Source organism: Aspergillus sydowii (assembly GCF_001890705.1).
Source record: "Aspergillus sydowii CBS 593.65 unplaced genomic scaffold ASPSYscaffold_14, whole genome shotgun sequence".
In the NCBI taxonomy this organism is placed as follows: Eukaryota; Fungi; Ascomycota; class Eurotiomycetes; order Eurotiales; family Aspergillaceae; genus Aspergillus; species Aspergillus sydowii.
The window spans coordinates 282,530-298,950 of NW_024467872.1; the positions used below are offsets into that span (position 1 = coordinate 282,530).

The window sequence follows — 16,421 nt, forward strand, 5'->3', positions numbered from 1 at the left end:
CTACTGATTCTCCTGCGACTACTGCTGCTGCTGGTGGAGCTGGGGGAGCGTTGACTGAGCCGATTAATTGTCCCAGCACTAACCTGCGCCGCTAATCGTGTCCTCGTCACGCCCGATTGCATGTCTGGTGTCTAAACGTGGCCCAACTCTGACCATCGATTAAAGTCGGCGTATCTGTCAGAGTACCCTCTTCAAAATGATGGGATATGGGGGCCATAGTTACTATCAGCAACAGCAATCCCAGCAAAATGCTCATCCACAGCAGCAGCACATGCCGTCGCCGGCCATTGGCGCGGCCGCCGCCCAACGGCAGAACGCCAATGCGTTTGGCAGTAACAGTTCTCTGTTTCGGCCGCAACAACAAGCCGATATAACGGCTCTCTCGCCTAGTCTCCGCAACATGACCACTACGACGTCGCAGTCGTTAGGCGGTTTACCAGCGGGGACGAGCTTCAGCTCTTTCTCCGGGCAGTTTCAACAGCCCACGAGTACATCGGACTTGTTGTCCAGGAGCACGGACCCAATCGGGCAGCTGAAAAGCCCGTATCTCTCTTCTTCGCTGCAGGGTCTGCAGAGGAATGTGAACCCGGCAGCCAATTACCGGCATGTTCCATTGAACTCACAAACCTCTCTATCACCGCATACGCAGGCGATGAGTACATCTTCTCCACAGCAGTCGTTGGATCGGTTACAACCGCAGCACGCCCAACATCGGCAATTACCACATACACACCCTACAGCATCAACATCAACGCCTACCTCTGCTGCCTCGCCAATGCTGTCGACTAACTCCCAACAGCAACAGCAACATCAGCAGCAATATACGCAGCAGCAGCAGCAGCAGCAGTATCAACAATCCTCTCCATATCAACAGCAGCAGGCACAGCCGCAATCGATGTCTCAGTATCAACCGTCTCAACAGAGGGCCCAGCAGTCTACGCAGTATCAGCAGCAGGCGCAGCCGCAGCAGCAATCACAGTATCGACAGAGCCAACAGGCTCAGTATCAAACACAGCCTCAGCATTCTCCATATCTGTCTCAAACCCAGTATCCGCAATATTCACAAGCGCAGCAGTCTCCGTACCAGCAGCAGTCTCCATACCAGCAGCAGTTACATAGCTATCAACAACAACAGCAGCAGCAAGCACAGCAACAAGTACAGAAATCAGCCGCGCAGGTACCGCAGCCAAGTCAGCAGGGTCAACAGAGTTATCAGCAGCAGGCACAGAAGCCGTCGACGCAGCAAGTACCACAGCTAAGCCAGCAGAGCTACCAGCAGCAACAAGCACAGAAACCGGCGCCAATACCACAGCCAAACCAGCAGGTCCAACAAAGCTACCAACAGCAGCAAGCTCAAGCTCCAAAGCCGACTCAGCAGGTACCGCAGTTCAGTCAGCAGAGCTATCAGCAGCCAAAGCCGACCCAGCAGATACCCCAATCGAGCCAGCCGGCTCAGCAAAGCTACCAGCAGCCGCAAGTGCACAGACCGGCCCAACAGATGCCACAATTGAGTCAGCCAGGCTATCAACAACAACAAGCACAGAAATCGGCGCAGGCATCACAGTCGAGCCCGCAGGTACACCAGGGCTATCAACAGCAGGCGCCAAAACCTGCCCAGCATGTAGCGCACACTCAGCAGCCGCAACATCAGGTGCAAAACCACGCCCAGCAAGCCCAGAAGCTCCCTCAATCTTCCCAAGCTTCTCCGATCCAGCTGTCGCAGGCGTCACAGCCTTTGCAGGCATCTCAATCATCGCAAACGCATGCCCGGCAACAGGCGCAACAAGCACAGGGCTCACAAGGCCCAAATGCACATCAGATGCAAGCGCATCAAGCGACTCAACAGACCCAGCAGCCGCAGAAGGCCCAACAAGCTCAGCAGAGCCAGAAGGCACAGCAGACTCAACCCAATCAACTAAATCTGTCGAACCAGCAGCCTTACCAACAACTCTACGCTCAGCAAACTCAACAAGCCCAGCAAACTCAACGGTCGCCGTACCAGGCACAGATGCAAAACCCCCAGTTCCAATATGCGTACCAACGCCAATACCCCCAGGGACAATACCAAATGCAGTCGCCGCAAATGCATACTTCACAGGCTCCTCAACAACACCAGTATCATTTGCAAGGACAGTCTCATAGCTCTCAATCTCCCCAACAATCACTACTGCAGAAGCCGCAGCAGACAACACCTCAGATGTCGCAACAAGGCACACCGCAGTTGCAGCATCAACAGGCACCGCGACCGCAACAATCCCAACAGCCGACTGCCTCACAGGGCCCGGCGACTCAAGAGTCTAAGAAGAAGAAACCTGCGGTCAAGAAGGAAAAGCAGCCGAAGTCCACCCCGTCTCAACCTACCGCAACCCAGGTCCCTGGGTCTCAATTGCCCGGTTCTCAATTCTCCGCGTCTCAACTGCCAGGGCCCCAAACTCACGCGCCCGAGGCCCAACCAGCCAGTCAACCAGCACCTCAACCGTCAGCTCAGGCCACTAACCACGTGAATGGTCAGACCCCCATGACGTTCATTTCGGAAAACACAACACAGAAGCGGACGAAACCGGGTGACCCCAATCATACGCCGAAAAAGCGAGGCCGTCCGCGAAAGCAACCCGGAGACGAGACGAAACCAAGGAAGCCCAAGAAACCGAAGAATGCACCTGGTGACCCATCCGCTGCGATCGCTGCTTTACCGCCTGGTCTCGCTGCCATTCCAGGCGTGGGCGTACCTTTCTCAATTGCACCACCCGCTTCAGCTGCGTCTGCTGGCGCTTCCGGTACATCTGGTGCGCCTGGCGCGTCAGCTCCGATCATCGGACCGGATGGCAACCCTATCCCTCAGAAGCGTAAACGTGGACGTCCACGTAAATCTGAGACAGGAGATACGCCCCGTAAGCCAAGGCCACCACGGGACCCGACAAAGCCGAAGGGCACGGGACGACCTCGCGGCCGGCCAAAGAAGGCGGATGTGGAGGCAAGGAAGAAGTTGGAAGCAGAGCAAGCTGCTGCGGCTGCGGCTGGGGGACAGTCTGAGGGTGGCCAAGCTGGCCAAGCTGGACAGGTTAACCAAGCTGGACAGACAAATCACGTTGGCCAGGTCAACCAGCAGGGACAGACTGGAACTCAAGCTGGGGCTCAGCCACAGCCTAATGCGCATGCCCATACGCACGGGCAACCCCACGCTCAATCGCATGCTCAAGCATCGACCCAGCCTCAGCAACCTCAAACTCATATGCAGAGGCCTCAGATGCAGGCTCAAATGCAGGCACAGATGCAGACACAACCTCAAATGCAAAATTCTCATATGCAAGCCCCGGGAATGCAATCCCAGCATTCCCAGCATAGCCAGCACAACCAACACACGCATGCTCAACGACAGGCACAACACCCAATGCAAAACATGCAAGGTCAGATGCAAGGTTCCCAGCGACAAGCCCAACCCATGCAAGCGCAACCGCAGATGCAGGCGGCGAGCCAGAGACCTCAGTCGCATGTGCAGGCTCAAGCTCAGATGCAAGCCCAGGTACATGCTAAGCCTCAAATGCAGGTCCAGCCCCAGAAGGCTCAACCTCAAATGCACACTCAACAGATGCAGACCAAGCCCCAGGTGCAAGCCCAGATAACCAAGCCTCAGGCTCAACCTCATGCTCAGATTCAGACGAAGCCGCAGATGCAACAGCAAATGCAGTCCAAACCTCAGATTCCGCAGCAGCCTCAGACCCAGCCCCAACTGCATGCTCAGGTGCATAGCCAGACTCAGCGACAGGCGCCGTCACCGTTGCAGGCCCAGACCCAGCGGCCTTCTCACCAAATGCCGCAACCGCCAATACAGGCTCACGCTCATGGACAAGCCCCCCATCCTCAAGCTCAGCCTCAGACCCAGGCTCCAACCCACAGCCATGTCCAGGGACAGGGACAGGGACCGGGACAAGCTCAAGCCCCGACCAACTCTCTCCCATACCCTCACTCCCACCCGCAGGCGTATCAAACGCAGTTCCATGCGCAGATGCAGCCGCAGCTGCACCACACGCAATACCCACAATTCCAGCACTCCCTCTCCCATCATCAGCACCCTCTCCACTACCCGCAATTCTCACACACGCAACACCAAGCCCAACCGGGCTCACCGATGGCGTTGAACCAGGGCCAAAAGCGCCCCGGCTCGGTCCTCGACGATGACCCTCGCAAACGAGCGTATATAATGCCACATCAACTATAGCACTGGAGATTTGTTCTCTTCGGCGTCAACCCTTCTATTGTTTATTGACTGGTGTTATTGAGCATACATACATACATACCGATGATTCAATTATACCCGCGTAATACGTTCAGCTCCGGCGCATTACACATCATCGTTTATTTTCAGTATCTGGTTTCCTAACGATTTGGCTTTTTTTTTTTTTTTTTTTTTTTCATATTTTCTGTCTTGATCTACTGATTGATGGCAGTCCAGCTTGTTGTTTCATCGCCGGAATTGTCTATTGCATGTTGTTTCCTCTTGTCTCCTATACCATAATCTGTCACTGTCTACTTTGATTCGTTTATATGTTGTTATTTATACGTTGTTCTTTGTCGGATTTCAGGGAGGTGGCTTGTGCATATTTAACTATATCATCTACATAGTATAATCAGCGAATTTAGCATCCACATGTGTGGTCTGATACCACAACTGGGTCTACTACCAAACTGTACCGTGTTATTTCTCCGGACTTTACTGGTTGTATTGTACAACTAGTGCAGTATAGCATAGAGAGAAATCCGACAAGATCAAAAACAAAAGATTTAATTAGCCATTATATTTACTATACAAGCTTATATACCATACCACACAACCAACTAGCCCTAGATACTACATAGCCACTTAATTAGCATGGCCCTGCCCACTAGCAAGAACCTTCTGACACTTCGCCAAAACCCTCGCCTGCCTCGCAACCTCCCCCAAAGCACCCACAACCTGACGATTCATATCCACAAACCCATAAAGCGCATAAGGAATGCCCACCTCCTCACAAAACTCCTTGACAAGAACCTGCGTCCTGCGCAAATTATGACGCGGGATCCGCGGATATAAATGGTGGATAACCTGGAACTGCAACCCGCCGTGGAAAAAATCCAGCCAGGGGGGACAATCGACGTCCATTGTTGTCCTGAGCATCTTTTGCGGGAAGGACTCGTCTGGTCCCAAGTCTGCTGTGCTCATTGCGAAGTGCGAGAGGGTGAATTGGACGTGGAGCGGTGCTTGGACCATGTGGCTTACGAGGAAGAAGGTGAGGCGGCCCGATAGGTCTGGGATTGTGCGGTAGAGGATGGCATAGCCGTACCAGGTCCAGAAGATGGCTTGGCCGAGGACTTCGAGGTGCCAGTGGTATTTTGCGGGGCCCTTGCGGGGGACGTTCTTACTGAGGAGGTAGGACCAGGAGAGGCGGTAGAGGTTGAAGCGGCCGAAGAGCATGAGGGGGTAGTAGGTGTAGGATTGCAAGGGGATGAGGAAGGTAGCGAGGGGGTCGTAGGACATGATGTGTTCGTAAAAGGAGGAGCGGAGCGAGGTAAAGAAGCGGTGCGAGAGGGCGAGGAAGGGCAGGTATTCGATGTCTGGGTCATGCTCGGGCGAGTTGGTGACGATGTGGTGGACGTTGTGGTTATGCTTCCACCAGCAGACGGAGAGGCCGCCGATGAAGTCTGCGATGAAGATGCCGATGCACGAGTCGATTTGGAAGTTGTGTGTTATCCCCATGTGGCCGGCGTCGTGGACGATGAAGACCAGCTGGTGCCAGACTGCGCCCATGAATACTCCGCTTAGGGCGTACCAGCCCCAATGCAGTGTGAGGAGCATGCAGCCGAAGAGGAGGGCGTACCGACATACTTCAACTGCGTATGCACGGTAGTTGCACTGGTATAAACCTTCTGCTTCGATGCGGTCGTTGAGTAGCCGGTACTTGGCTACGATGGCGTCCTGCGTCTCGTGGTCGACCGGGGGATATTTCTCCAAGTCCAGGCTAATCTTCTCTCGAGTGACGGTATCAAGGTGTGCCATCCCATCGTCCTCTTCGTTGGAAGACACGGAGGTCACCGAAACCGAGCTGGATAGACCCTCTTCTGCTCCACCTCGGTGTCGGAGTGTACTGTCGAAAACCGGTGATGCACTGCGAGAGCTAGAGGAGGACGGAGAACCACCGGCTTCGCTACCGTGCTCTGCCTCTATTTCGTCAGAGAGTAATCTGAACTTGCCACCCTGGATCGGCGGGATGAAGTTCGTCCATCGGCCCTGGATCCTCCCGATGCGATAACGGCTCATCTGGTGTTTTGTCTCGACGGAGTGTAGACTATACAGCATGTCAGAGCACGAACCAACCAAAAGAGAAATGGCTCAAACGCACGCGGTGACTTCATCCGTGGCATCGCGACCGACCATGTGCATGATGGCCTTTTCGCCGCCGGGGTGGTATGGGACCCATGGGTTGGCCCTGATCACGAACTGGTCGAGGACGAAGACCAACCCCCCTTCAGCGATTAAAGCCTCAACCTCGCGTCTCGAAAGCAATGGAAGCGTCGGCTCGCCCATTTCGGACTTTTCGTGCCCACAATTCGACCTCTGTGCAATGTAGTTTGGCAATTGGCGCATGGAAGAGTCACACTCGGGCACACCGCGTGTGACGATGCAAGACGCAGAGGATGCAGACAGGGATGAGGCAGTGCAGGCACCACCATTCACGAAACAGGCCATCAACATGCTGACTCATCAGGCACCAGGAATCGCGTGCTGACAGGTCCAGAACATTTTCATTGACATTTCTTATGGGCACAATTCGCTGCTGAATGAATAATTATGCTGGTTCTGACTGGTGTGATCGTGAGATGCGATGAGTGGAGTGGTTGATCTCGGTGGGATTCATCCGAAATATAAACTCGGCCGCAGCCATTCTGAAGACCTCGTTTGTTCAGATAAGAATTGAGATTGAGTCTAGGGCAAAGACGAGGTGAATGCAGTTGTTGTGTTGTGTTGTGTTGTTGTACAGCAGGAAAAGGAGGGCTTTTGCTCCGGCAGTTAGGGTTAAGACAACCTGGAAGTCAACAATCCCTAGTCCACTTCCCAGGACAAAGAGTCAGCAACGATTCAGCTGGCGAGGGACGGCAAGACAGGTTCGCTTCGATGGACATTGAATTATTGATGCTTGCCGAAGTGTCGAATCAGCGTGGTCGCCGATATTACGCTGGGTCTCACTCTCACCCACTGTTCCCCGCAATTTGCTGATACGCGATACGCAGCAGTGACGGCGCCGTCGACTCGGAAGCCTCGGCAGGCCTCACCCACTCACTAAACGGATCCTGCTTGGCCTGCTTAGTGCCTGGTCTTTCTTGCTTGATGACGGAATGCCTAACGGATCGGGGTTCGTTCTTCCGTGCTTGCAGGTGCCTGTTCTCCGCCGACGCTGGAGCTGACCGGCCACGCGCCTCAGCACGGACTGCGGAGGCTAACTTATAAGAGCTTTACATGTCGCTCCTCGGATTCAAACGCACCAGATTGCGCTCTGAGACTTGAAGCCTTGACCATCATGCACTTCCGCTTGCTCGCTGGTGCTCTGGTCTGCGCGCAGGCTCTTGCGGCCCCGAGCTGCCCTGCGCCTGGCCAGCCCGCTGGACCGGACTCTCTCGGCACTCTTCAGACGCTGAAATACAACTATTTAAGTGCGGAGAATAACGGCACTTCTGCTGTTCTGGTGTACGACCGCCTGAGCAACTCCCAGGCCAGGGAGCGCTGCGCAGCCATCGGAGAGGGACTGTTCCCTTTCCAGACTGCCCCCGACGCCAATCGCACCGAGCTAGTGTATCAACTAGATTACCTTGTCTATGCAAAGGATCTTGGTCCAGACGACGAAGTGTGGGTTGGAGGCGACTGTCAGGCATACTCTCTTCGCCAGAGACGTGCAGTTTCTGCTCCGTGCAATCGTCCACTTGCGGCTATCTGTACCTCCAATGTGCCCCCGACGAGGGATATAGACAGAACCGTCGTGGCCTCGTCCAAGATCACTGTCCGATCCAACGACTACACTCTGACCGGATACCGCGATGCACGCTCGTTCCGCTTCCTCGGGGTCCCCTTTGCAGACCCCCCTGTTGACCAACTGCGTTTTGCACCACCGCGTGAATACTCCGGGCGTAAGAGCATTGACGCGACGCAGCTTGGGAGCTCGTGTACCCAAGCAGTTTCCGCGTTCGGAGCCCAGCAGAGCATTTCCGAAGACTGTCTGTATCTCAATGTTTTCACCCCTGTCCTGCCCAACCGCGCTGGCACTGTGCGGCGGCCTGTCGCCGTCTACTTCTACGGCGGTGCCTTCACCTCAGGCACTGCGTCCATGATTGACTATGACGGCGGCAACTTCGCAAGCCGTAACGACGTTGTTGTCGTGACGGTCAACTATCGCGTTGGTGCACTGGGGCTGTTGGCCACTGGGAACCTCACCACCGGCAGCTACGGCATCATGGACCAGATCGCGGCTCTCAAATGGGTCAACAGCAACATCGCAGCATTCGGCGGCGATCCAGCCCATGTCACCATCTTCGGCCAGTCTGCTGGTGGCCAGAGTGTCATCGCTGTGCTCTCTTCGACTGCTGCACGCGGCCTCTTCTCCGGCGCTCTCGTCCAGTCTGCGCCAGTTGACCTCCCATGGCACACGCGCGAGGTATACACGAAGCTCATCACACCTCATATCGCTGAAGCTGTTGGATGTGCCAACACCACAGGCGAGGCCTCGCTGGTATCCTGCCTCCGCTCCGTTCCAGCAACCAAGTTCCTCGGCAATTCCAGTGAATTCTCAACTGCATTGAGCGCAGTTGCAGAAGATGTATCCTCCAACTGGCTGCACGTTTCGTCGTTGCTGGCCTCCATCGAGCCCTTCATGCCCGTCGTCGACGAGTCTGGCACCGGCGTGATAGACGACCAATTCCACACTCTGCTCGCCACAAACCGTCTCCCCAACCGCGTCCCAACAATGTTCACCACTGTCTCTGAAGAAGCATCCATCTACGTCAACAGGTTAATCGACAACCTGGGGTCCACACAGTCAGCCCTCAACTTCCTCTTAGAATACGCATACCCCCCGGAACTCGCCAGCGCCCTCGTCAACTCTTCCGCCTTCCAAACAGACCTCGCGCAAAAGGACTCCGTGCGCATCACAGGCGGCCAAGCCCTAACAGCCAGCGAATGGACCTGCCCGCTCTCCCACCTCCTCCGCAACGGCGGCACAGCAAGTCTCCCCACGCTCTACAACGTCGAAATCACAGACGGCCACGCCCAGAATAACGTCACCTCTAGCGTCCCCGAAATCTGCCACCCAAACCCCATCTACAACGCTACCTGCCACGCCAGCGACGTCCTCCCGGCCTGGGGCACGCTGAACAGCAAAACGATCAATGTACAGCCTTACCACGGCGTGCGCGACCTGCACCACTCACAATATCTGAATGATGTCTTTGGGGCGTTCTTTCGGACGTATGACCCCAATCCGGATGCGGAGATGTTGAGGCTGCGTGGACCTGCGTATGCCGCTACTTACCGGATCTTCGGGGAGGGTGGTTATCGTATTGAGAAGCATGATACTGAGGAGGATACGCTTGCGTCGTTGGGTGTGCCGCCGTCTAGGGCGAAGAATCCGGGTGTTACGGAGGGGTGTGCGGTGTTTGAGGACTATGGGTTTACATTTGAAAACGCGAGGTTTACTGAGTAATTACTTGAGCTAGAGAGTGGTGATGATCTGTACGAGCATCATGAACCCATATAATCTGTTTAGTCATTCTTTCTCTGCCTTTACCTGTTTTATTAGAACTCTTTGTCAATCAAGAACGACCGTCTATTACCAAGCAAGCATCTATTAGCGGAGGACTCCAATATCAATGCTCTATCCCCTTTTTATTTCAATGTCAGGTATCAACCATACCAATCTATAATATGTATTAGTCACCATAGACACCCGAAACGGTAACAACCATCCCAACTCATGAAGTCACTCACTCCCCCTACATCACAATCACACAACCATCCACGCCACCCCTTGACCCTTCGCAGACAAGACAGCCCTAGCAGGAACAGACACCCCCCCGGCAGTCTAGATCCCTTCTAGTCAGTACCCCAGTCTCGCCCCACAAAGTTTATTTCGAGCGTAGCTCCGCTTCTAGCCGGCTGGTTGTACCGTATCTCCGGTATGCGAAATCTTAGATCATGAACTTTTCGTTTATATTTTTCTTTTTTCACAAAAAAGCTTCTTAGCATACTGTTGACAATATTGTGCTTTCCGTGGCAAGAAAAATTGAAACTTTATTATGGATCTTTACGGTACCCAGTCAGAACCAAGGGAACTTTCTTCCGGCCCTCCCCCTACTTGTAGTCGTGGATGTCGATCATCTAGATTGGAGGCGGTGCGGTCATAATTGCAGAAAGTTGAGGTCTGGGGTATTATTGCCAGGAAGAGACGTCTTCAAGATACGATCATGTGGAACTAAAACTGGCTGGCTGTAAAATTTATGCTACTGGTATACCTTGAGTCTAATTCTGTCACGATAGTAATTCTTATATGATTGTATCTTGGAAACTGTTTCAGTTCAACTTGGTGGAGTACGGTATTCTTGTGCTGCCACTCACTACATCCTATCGAATCCGCTTAATCCAGCTTAAGACCTATTTCCACTCTACAACATCAGTTAAATATGTAATTAAATAATATATTCCAGCCATTCTAGCCATTCTAAGCCTACAGAGGTATTCGTTATAATCATGTACTGCACGTTTTCACCACTAACCACTGCAATCCAAACCTCCAAGTTAAAAAAAAACCAATTCGAAAGGTAATCATGAGAATAGAAGAGCACCCTCAATCAATCATCAACCATCGCCAACGCATCCGAAACCAACATGTCCGAAAACAGCCCACTTCCATCCCCAAGCCCATCGCCACCATCGCCACCACCGTTATCAGGTCCAGAGCAATCACTCGCCCCAATCATATCCACATCACCGACAGGCGGGAATGCTTCACTGGTCGGCAGCGCATCGACGTCGATCCCAAGCTTGGGGCCTATTCGCGATACGAAGCGCTCGCAGAGGATGAACGCGCGGCGCGCGGCGCGGTTGCTGAAGCCGAGATGGTGCAACCAGTGCATGGCCTTTTGGGTCTGGGCGACAATGGTATCTTTAGTCAAGGGTGGGCTCGCAGGGGTTGTTTCTGTAGAGGTGTTTTCGTCTTTACTGCTGCCGCGTTCTGTCGTTGAGGAGGATGTGGTGGTGCTGCCGGCGGCGGCTAACTCGGTGTCATTTGCGAAATGGGTCGAGAGACCGATAAGGAGGGCCGTTGTTGCTTGCATAATGAAGTGGAGGATTGCCCACCAGGGTGTTACGGTTGTGAGCCAGGTTGTGTCTGGTATTTCGGGGAGTATCGAGAGGAGGTTTGTTGCTGCGCGGAGGCACGCGAGGGTCATCTGGGTGCGGAAGTTCGCGCGGGGGCTGCGCTCGCTGACCTTTTGTCGCGGGTCTGGGCTGTGGGAGAGGCAGGGCCGGCAGAGGGTTATGCGGGCGCCATAGTAGTAGACCGCTAGGGTGATTCGTTCGCGGGTGTAGTCGGTCTCTACGTGTCCAATTCCAGGAGGAAGAAAGGTGTCATCCCCTGGAGAAACGGTGAACCGATATGGTGTGGGGACTTTGCGCAGCCAGACGTCCATACATCGGTTATATTTCTGGAGGCGGCTCTCTAACTGCCCTGGGGACTCGCGGAGGCCTTGTATGCTGTAGACACTGTTTATGACGGACTGAGAAATTACGTTGAGGTCGACGATGCAGTGGAAGAGCAGCGTCGGCGAGGGCTCGCACTGAGATAACCATGCCGAGGCGGCTTGAGCTTCATCGTCCGTTTGGAACATTGTCAGCTGGAGACGACTAGCCTGCAGCTTTTGGTTGCGGAAGATTTCACTAAGGTTAGGGTTACGCTCGGCACCGTCTTCATCAAACGGGACAGGAAGCAATGCCGCACTGAGACCTTCGCCGCAGCCGGAAATTCGACCGGTTATTGAGGTGACGAGATGCTCAAGGAGAAATATTGACCACCAGAGACGAGTTCGTGCTTCTCTTGATGCATAATGCGTTCTGTCATCTTTGAACTTCAGGTTTATACCGAGTGAGATGGCCGAGCGCAACGCCAAACTTGAAAACTTGGATGCACTGTCAAATAAGTCAGTGTACGCTGGAGTAAAGACTGAAGATGGATTGTATACATACCCGTTTACCTGCCCCAACGCAATAAGATAAAACGCCACAAGCAAAATCACTTGAATTTGCTGGAGATCGTCATGCTCGAACAGCACATTACCACACAAGCACAGCTTCCGAGCACGGTTCAAAAACACGGTATCGTCCGTATCAGTTTCCCCAATAGAAACCTTTCCCGTGTATTTACAATACCGACAGCCCAGCGCGAATATCATATTCAACACTGCGAGCCACTTGCGTGGCGGCGGGCTAAACTGCTTCTTCTTATAAAACTGCTCATACTGCGTCGTGAATGTGTTCTTCCGAATCATGGTAAACGACGGGTGCACAGACTCCATGTAAGCGTTGAAATACTGGTCTGCCAAGTCCTTCTCCGGCACAGCAAAAGGATCAACCGTCTCAGGGAATGAGATTGAAAGGTCGTCTAGGTGGTAGCTCATCGACATGATCGGGACATCTCTATTCGAGTGCGGCTTCTCCCCGTCTGACTCGGATGCCCGTTGGCCTGATACATCTTCAAGCTTCTGCATCCATGCCACTTCCGAATTCTTGCCGTAAAACCCTACCGCTACCGCCTTGTCGCTGCGGTTTAAGTCTTCTTTGATCAGGTCAATTTCGTCTAGCGATCCGTGCGATGTTGCCGAGTCTGCGTCACTATCGTCCGCTTCTTCGCCGTCATCAGACGGTGCCTGTTCAAGAGTCTAATCTGTTAGCACCAGCCCTAACTATTAAAAGACAAAAAAAGAATCCAACACTTTAGGTAACAGCGGGGCTGCGCACCGGTAAAGCCCTTCTGATCTGCTTCGCAGTTGAAGGTTCCGCCTCTGTCTCAAGCTGCCTTAACAACTTCTCATACCGCTCTACTTTCTCCGACAAAACTCCCAGCTGCTTCTGATCCCGGATCCGCTTGATATCAATGTACGAACAGCTCACTCCATGTTCCCGGCATTTCCGACACTCCGGTCGCCCGCCGTCGCATTTGACCTTTCGTTGCCGACAGGGTTCGCAGGCGCGCGCTGACCGACGTCGCTGCGATGATGCTTTGGCGGTTGTAGCGCGCGGGATTGCGATCTTGGGTGCGGCCATCGCATCTGGAGGCTGCGGCGGTAACGGAACATTGAGATTAGGATATTGCCCGTACGGATACATCTGGTAGTCCATCGGGGCTTGGGCTTGCGCCGGGTTGCCACTTGCTGTCGTCGACGGAGCGCCCAGCGATCCGGCCCTCCACATCCAGTCCGAGGAGGAGCCGGCCATTGAATTGGGACTCAGGCTGCCAGCATTCTGGTTGACTGCTGAACTGAACGAGGAACGACCCGAGCGGTAAGTGTGATTGTCCCCCATGAGCGGCTAAAATATGCAAAGCCGTAACGTCGTGCTTAAGCGATAAGCTCGACGGAGGAAATTGCATAGCACAGAATATAAATAGAAGAAGGGATCCGATATTTTGAATCGAGAGGGGCAGAGGAACGAATTCGCAAGACGTAGTGGCGGAGAGCTAACCATGATGTCATGAACCGCGCATTGGAAGTAAATCGTCATCGCGGTGACGACTTTGGTATCACTAAGTAAAATGTAAAAAATAATTATTTCGCAGTAAATTGGCAGCAAATCCCCAGGAATCGGTCAACTTGCGGTCGCGCGTGTAGACCGCGCAATTTTGTGACCTTCCCAAATAATGCCTGCTCCTAAACTGGATCGCAATTTGATATCCTACATCGAAGCAGGGTGCTCAAAGCACCTCCCAAGCGCGACTTCGTCCTTACCGAGACTTAGAGTTTCGTATCGATCAAGCATGTCGGACAAACGATGCTCGCCGAGCACGCGATATCGCTCGTCCGCGTCCAACTTCTCCAGTCCATCAGCAAACTCATCGAAAACAGACGGCGAAGTACACTCTTCATCAAACAGGGTCTTAACCTCCTCAACTACTTCATCGGAGTGACGCAGTCGGTTTCCCTGGCATTTGGCGCGGACATTTTGCCGAAAGAGATGAAACATATTCCGTCCAATATGGGATCGACTCGCTATACTAGAGTAAGCAGTTGCGAGGGACAGGAAGTCACTATCAAGTATGTCAAATGTGCCACACTGTTCCACCAGCACGAATAAGGCCAGATTAACTGCGTAGATGGCGAAATGGTGGGCGTAACCCATACCAAACTCTCGCCGATACTGGCGCACAAGCACGGCGATTGCCCTGGCAGCTGACTGCGTGACGTTGCGCTTATTGTAAGGACTAGGGGTTGTTGGGCTTTCGGGGGTTTTGATGGCCCCCGTGGTAGACCCTAATATTTCATCCTCATTTTGATATAGGAAGAGATTGATGACCAGGGTATGATACCGCATCTTGAGCATAAGGATGTATGGCGGTGGTTCATGCTCAATAGTAAAAGTGGTAGGCAGTCCGTCGCCCCACCGACGCAGCCTCTCATAAAAAGTATCTCTAATCTTGACCTGATCGTCTGCGGAAAGTCTTCTACTACCAATTTTGAAAAGACTCTGGGACATGTCTCGCGCGATCACGCAGAGATCGTACGACATGTCAAAGTATTCACCAAGGTATGACTTCTGCGGGCTTTGGTGGGTGGGGTACGGCCACCAGAATGTTGTCTGATCATGTTTGTCAGGTCGTTTCTTGTAGACGTACATTATCAGACTGGCCCGTAAGAAGTCGGTGTGCACAACTCTGCAGGATTAGCTCCAGCACGGCCACGGAAGTAAGTGTTAGAGACTCACGTATCGATGTGAAACAAACCCCAGGCAGTTTGCCTAAGAGATGCTTCCATGTCCCCCGAGAAATTGCTATCCGTCGGGAATCCAGGCTTTCTATTGCCAACGAGTCCCAGGTTCTCTCCGGACCAGATTGCTTCGTGTAACATTTTATACCCGAGATCGTTCTTTCCAGACAGAGAGTACCTAGCACGATATCAGTACCTATTAGGATACGCCAAAATCCATCAGAGCAACGAACTTTTCATATAACAACAGGAGGCCTTGTAAGTAAGTAAGTGTTATCTTTGCAGGCTCCTCGTCTTTCAACCGCTCGGCCTCTGCTAAGAAATCACCTCCTTTGGTCACGATATCGCCCGGTTTGGTATAGGCCTCTGAGTAGTTGGAAAAGTGCTAGGCATGGTTAATATCTCTAAGTGCACTGGAGCAAAAGTGTGTGCCTTACGCATGCATTGGAAAGCAGTGCATTAACAAGGAACGGGCTGCAAAATTCCGACTTCAAATCTCCTAGGGTCATGTGCTTAAGGAACACATCGCGATCCAAGAAGGAGTGGGACGGATAGTCCCACGTGAAGTACAGCGACACAAGATGTGAGACGAGATCAGAGTCTGCCGTGACATTCGTCCACGGTTGTGCTGGAACCCGGAAGGGAAATTCATCGCACAGATAATGAATATCCATAACCTGGGGCCGCCATGACTGCGTCGCACCCTCACTCAGGGAGGACCGTATATCCTCAAGTTTACGAACAGCTTGTTCGCTCTCTTCCACCTTTCCAGCAGTGATGACAAGTATCTGGTCAATATACGTGCGTAGCTCTTCATTTGTCGCATCGCGGCGAATTATATCTAGCAATCTGATAGCATAAGACCGGTCTTCTGCGCGTAGAACCTTGAGAAGATCGTTAAACAGGTCGCGGTGGTAATTCAGCTCGTCGGCCGTCCGCCTCGCTGCCACCCGGCGCCTCTGATCGAGTGTCTCGTCGAAGATGCATTCTCGATCGAACGCGCGGCAGTTGTCGCATGGTCGTGTGCCGGAGCACTATTTTTCTAATGTCAGGACAGTGGTCTGAAATCAAGGCGCAGTAAAACGCTTGCCTTCCGCTTTGATTTTTTACATGCCGTGCATGCCATAGAAACGCGCTTCTTGGTGGAATCCAGGGAACCCCGACGCTCCTCTAAAATGGACTCGCCGGAGGATCTCTCGTTTCGGGGAGAGGGTCCCGGCACCAGGTGTCGATGCTGCGTGGGAGACTCAGACATGGTAACATGCTTGGGGAGCAGACATAGGCCGAGGGACCGGAGTGGCAAAAAGGTGCGAATATTTTGCCAGATAACAGTTGAAGCATCCTCTTGATATATGGCTGAGATGGTTACGATTTCTCGTGACGTACAAACGGGTTTATGCGGATCCGTGGAGTGGTAATCCCGAAAT

At 53.2% G+C, this 16,421-nt stretch overlaps 4 protein-coding genes across 4 annotated transcripts; 2 read left to right on the forward strand and 2 right to left on the reverse strand.

The window, feature by feature from the left end:
- Positions 1 to 196: 196 nt before the first annotated feature.
- ASPSYDRAFT_93867 (uncharacterized protein) lies at positions 197 to 4,219 on the forward strand (the record flags this gene model as incomplete). The annotated part of the gene is made up of 1 exon (XM_040852895.1): positions 197 to 4,219. The coding sequence occupies one exon, from the start codon at positions 197 to 199 to the stop codon at positions 4,217 to 4,219; it is 4,023 nt and encodes a 1,340-aa protein (XP_040697911.1).
- Positions 4,220 to 4,861: 642 nt separating this feature from the next.
- On the reverse strand, positions 4,862 to 6,562 carry ASPSYDRAFT_161162 (fatty acid desaturase; the record flags this gene model as incomplete). The annotated part of the gene is made up of 2 exons (XM_040842965.1): positions 4,862 to 6,323; positions 6,378 to 6,562. 2 exons carry the CDS (start codon positions 6,560 to 6,562, stop codon positions 4,862 to 4,864), a joined length of 1,647 nt encoding a protein of 548 aa, XP_040697912.1.
- A 991-nt stretch (positions 6,563 to 7,553) lies between these two features.
- On the forward strand, positions 7,554 to 9,725 carry ASPSYDRAFT_35628 (putative cholinesterase; the record flags this gene model as incomplete). The annotated part of the gene is made up of 1 exon (XM_040845353.1): positions 7,554 to 9,725. The coding sequence occupies one exon, from the start codon at positions 7,554 to 7,556 to the stop codon at positions 9,723 to 9,725; it is 2,172 nt and encodes a 723-aa protein (XP_040697913.1).
- Positions 9,726 to 10,869: 1,144 nt separating this feature from the next.
- ASPSYDRAFT_35629 (uncharacterized protein) lies at positions 10,870 to 16,249 on the reverse strand (the record flags this gene model as incomplete). Its single annotated transcript, XM_040845354.1, has 9 exons — positions 10,870 to 12,205; positions 12,263 to 12,954; positions 13,034 to 13,603; positions 13,757 to 13,817; positions 13,995 to 14,912; positions 14,993 to 15,172; positions 15,228 to 15,379; positions 15,432 to 16,028; positions 16,127 to 16,249. The coding sequence occupies 9 exons, from the start codon at positions 16,247 to 16,249 to the stop codon at positions 10,870 to 10,872; spliced, it is 4,629 nt and encodes a 1,542-aa protein (XP_040697914.1).
- Positions 16,250 to 16,421: the final 172 nt, after the last annotated feature.